A 3,551-nucleotide genomic window follows, 5' to 3' on the forward strand; every position below is an offset into this window, starting at 1 on the left:
TAGTCTGTCCTATTACATGAGGAGTTATGAACGTCATGGGTATTTATATCTCCTCAGGTCCATTCGCAAATAATTTCGTCAGTAGTTCGTCTTGCAGTGTAATTCGCAAAATAAATTAATACGTTAATATTTTTTGGAAACATTACTGGAAAAATCATCGATATGATAAGATGATTAGAAACACTAATCAGTCTTGCGATTAAGATTGATTTCTATTCAAATTAATATGTGAGAATTACCGTCTCTTTGTCTAGGCCTTTTTATATTTTGCCTCTTTTGCTTTATAAACATTTTTAAGGCTAGTTGAAAACGAAGATCGCAGCAAAATTTCCTACACCGTCAGTTAGTATTCTGAGCTGAACAGCGTCGTATGAACGCACGAACTTTCCCGCTTTGTATTGCTTGCGCAAGCTTCTGGGCAGGCAGATCTGTGCATGTGAATCGGCCTTTAATAGCAACATGTGTCCGATACATACGCTGTGAAATAAGTGAATAAACACCAATTTTAAAGAAAAGCGTAAACCGAAATTACTGATTATGTATTTATGAATCATAGCAAAAATGGTTGTGATCGCAGACCATTAATATTGAATTATTTATTTTGTTCTGTTTACACATTCTTTAGTTCTATTGTTATCGGTGTCCATTAAGTTCTCCTTCGTCATCAGCATAAAGTCACCGATATTCACTGCGTACAAAACATTAATGTCCTTGAACGCTCCAGGAGGCGCAGAGAACCACGTCAACAGAAATATCGCATCAGGCGAGTGTCTGTGACTCTGTGACGCTGTTTGGGAGTGTGGAGGAAGCAGTGCGCATTTGATACGCAGTTAAATAAACAATGTCTTCATCGGAAGAATCTGAATTGAAAGCAGGTCATCCTCCGGCTGGTGAGTTTAAATCAATTGTTTATTTTTGTTGACTGTTGTTTTTGTTGATTGATTCATTGTTTACTTTACTATGGACTCGAACGTATGTTTCCATTCTTTCAGTGAAAGCTGGAGGGATGCGAATTACGCAGCACAAGTCTCCAAAGGAAGAAAAGGAAACCAAGTCCACGAAAGACAAAGATTTTTCAGAATCCGAAGGGAATTCGGCTTTGAAAGTTTCTACAAGGTACGTTGAAGGAAGTTTGTTGCGCAGTGTAAAGGTGGCCTATAATGCTGTGTTTGTATGCGGAGGTTTGGCGATGTTAATTACGTGAAAACCTTTGAACTGTTGATTTCAAAGTCGTTTATTATATTTGCTATAGATTGTAACATATCACTGCCACAACGCAAAAAATGCATGAAATGAAAGAAATAAAGTATTGTATTGGGGTTAGTGAAAGCAAATTGTCAGAGGAACAACATCGGGCGAAAAGCAGGAGATTATAGTGAGTTTTTAAGAAGAAATAGTATACTGTAAAAGATTAATTAAATTAAATATCAGGAAGTGCGAAAGTCGTGGTTGTCTTACCAGATGCATTTACACAACAAGCAAGATTGCTTAGGGATATGATTTCTTAGAAAAGTATATTTGGATAACTAAGTTACAGTGGTTGTGTGATAGTAATTAGGTTATCATTAAAATCGAATCACAGTTATTGAAAGAAACTGCCCCTTGATAATGTTGATAAAAGAGAAAGTTGCGTGTGCATTAGTATCCTCTTAAGTAGGCTAGTAGTCAGCTTGTGGAATACCAGTGTTGTTAAAAATCTGTGCAGATGATGTATCTCTTGTTTCAGTCCTCCAAAATCTTTGACAATATCTGGAGCACCAGTGAGAGGCCACGCTGATTTTCCCACCGAGGCAGTGCAGAGTTTTCATGAGAAACCAGTGCCAACACATGATTCACGCCATACTCCATCCAATAAGCCAAACATAATACATCAGCCTCGCAAGTAGGCTGCTCAGGACATACGGGTTAACTACTGTTTTTACTAAAGTCAATAATTCTCCATGGTGTCTTGACTACTTTGGAACATTCTTTAAAGCATTTTTTTTCTCATATTTTGTCACATTGAGGTTTTGGGCATTCCTTTTCCTGAAGACACTAATTTTTTCCATGCCAGTGTCTTGCAAATCTTCTGTTACTCTGAAAGACTGATAAGTACCTGAAAGAATAGGTACAGATGCATTTATGTGTCAGCTGTGGATCTGTGGGACCATAATTGTATGCATTTTACACATATTAAGGCAAGATCTTTTCTTTTGAAGTATCAGCTATGTTTCAGCTATATTTTTGATGTAGTGAGAGTAAATTATTTGCAGTAGCATTTAATAAATATTTCTGAGTGAGGTTTTCAGTGTTAACTAAGGAATAACAAGAATGGTTGTTTTTTGTAATAATAGAAAATAATTTTTGGTCTTTATAATATTAAATGATAATGGTAGCATATATCAAGAAAATGTATCCACTTATGAGAAACAGATGATGTTCAGCAATTTAATTCCTGTTGTTGTTGAAGTAATTCACATTTTGAGACAGTGATTTTTACTATTGTACGCAGGTATTATGCGCTTAAATAGCAAGGTGATTGGGTATTAATACTGTTGGAATAAATATGTTAACAATGTTTTTGTTAAGATTTTGTAATTGTTTGTTATATGGACGAAAATTTTTGAACACAGTACATTTAACAGCTTGTCAAACTGAAAATCATCACCATGTGATGATTGCTTTATGCACACATGGTAAAACGTTTAAGAATTTGATATTTTGGCTTGGCTGTACATTTGAATAAAAGTGTCTTGAGACACTAAGATAATTTGTGTACTATGCTCCGTAATCAAAGAAGTGTTCTGTGGCATGTGTTTGGTGCGGATAAACAGAAAACTTATTCGATTTCTTTCTTATGCTAAGATGTCAGAAGAAACCACAAACAGAAAGTTCATGGACACATCTAATTATAACTATACTTTTTGCAAAGTGCTTTACTGTTTTAGGAGCTATAGTAAAGCAAATATTTAGCTGACAATATTAATGTCCCAGTGTACATTTAGTACAGCACTCAGTAATATACCCGTGTGTGTGTGTGTGTGTGTGTCCCTGACAAAGGGCAGGCAGACAAGACTGCTCACAGTTTGAACACTGCGACCAATAAACTGCGGTTGGTAAAGTCAACCAATCGGCTGTGGCGTTCCTCCTGCCGGTTGCTCATGCGGGAAGAGGTGGCCCTCACACGTCTTCAGATCGGGCACTGTCCTCTCACACATAGCTTTTTATTATGGCGGGAGGATCCTCCGTTTTGTGATGCTTGTGGTGTGCACATCTCTGTCCGGCACATTTTAACAGACTGCGTTTTATACCGTGATGCAAGGGCAGAAGCACAAGTTGATGGGGATCTGCCTTCTGTTTTAGCTAATGGTGAGACGTGTGTCTAGGGTTTTTAAGTTTTGTAATGTGTCTGGACTCTGGCCTAAACTTTTAGGCTGGAGGTTTTAGTGTATTGCAGAGTGGCTGACTCCTCCCCTTTTTTCCTTGCGGTCAGCCAGCCACTTCCATCTGCTACATTGTTTTAGCTCCCTATATTATTTTCTTCCTGTGTTGTCCATGTTTTACTGCTGACA

General features: G+C 37.4%; 1 protein-coding gene across 1 annotated transcript; it reads left to right on the plus strand.

Moving 5' to 3' along the window:
- The first annotated feature begins 719 nt into the window (after nucleotides 1-719).
- Nucleotides 720-2,749, plus strand: LOC124619353 (death-associated protein 1). Its single transcript, XM_047145675.1, has 3 exons — nucleotides 720-890; nucleotides 993-1,116; nucleotides 1,727-2,749. Exons 1-3 carry the CDS (start codon nucleotides 842-844, stop codon nucleotides 1,884-1,886), a joined length of 333 nt encoding a protein of 110 aa, XP_047001631.1. The 5' UTR covers nucleotides 720-841; the 3' UTR covers nucleotides 1,887-2,749.
- The last annotated feature ends 802 nt before the right edge of the window (nucleotides 2,750-3,551 follow it).

This window comes from Schistocerca americana, chromosome 6 (assembly GCF_021461395.2).
Source record: "Schistocerca americana isolate TAMUIC-IGC-003095 chromosome 6, iqSchAmer2.1, whole genome shotgun sequence".
In the NCBI taxonomy this organism is placed as follows: Eukaryota; Metazoa; Arthropoda; class Insecta; order Orthoptera; family Acrididae; genus Schistocerca; species Schistocerca americana.

What these genes read in the sequence shown, in the direction of transcription:
- LOC124619353 (XM_047145675.1), top strand. Translation starts at nt 842, where the DNA reads ATGTCTTCATCGGAAGAATCTGAATTGAAAGCAGGTCATCCTCCGGCT. An exon ending in AGCAGGTCATCCTCCGGCTG is followed by an intron (nt 891 to 992) that starts GTGAGTTTAAAT and finishes CCATTCTTTCAG; the next exon opens with TGAAAGCTGGAGGGATGCGA. An exon ending in GCTTTGAAAGTTTCTACAAG is followed by an intron (nt 1,117 to 1,726) that starts GTACGTTGAAGG and finishes CTCTTGTTTCAG; the next exon opens with TCCTCCAAAATCTTTGACAA.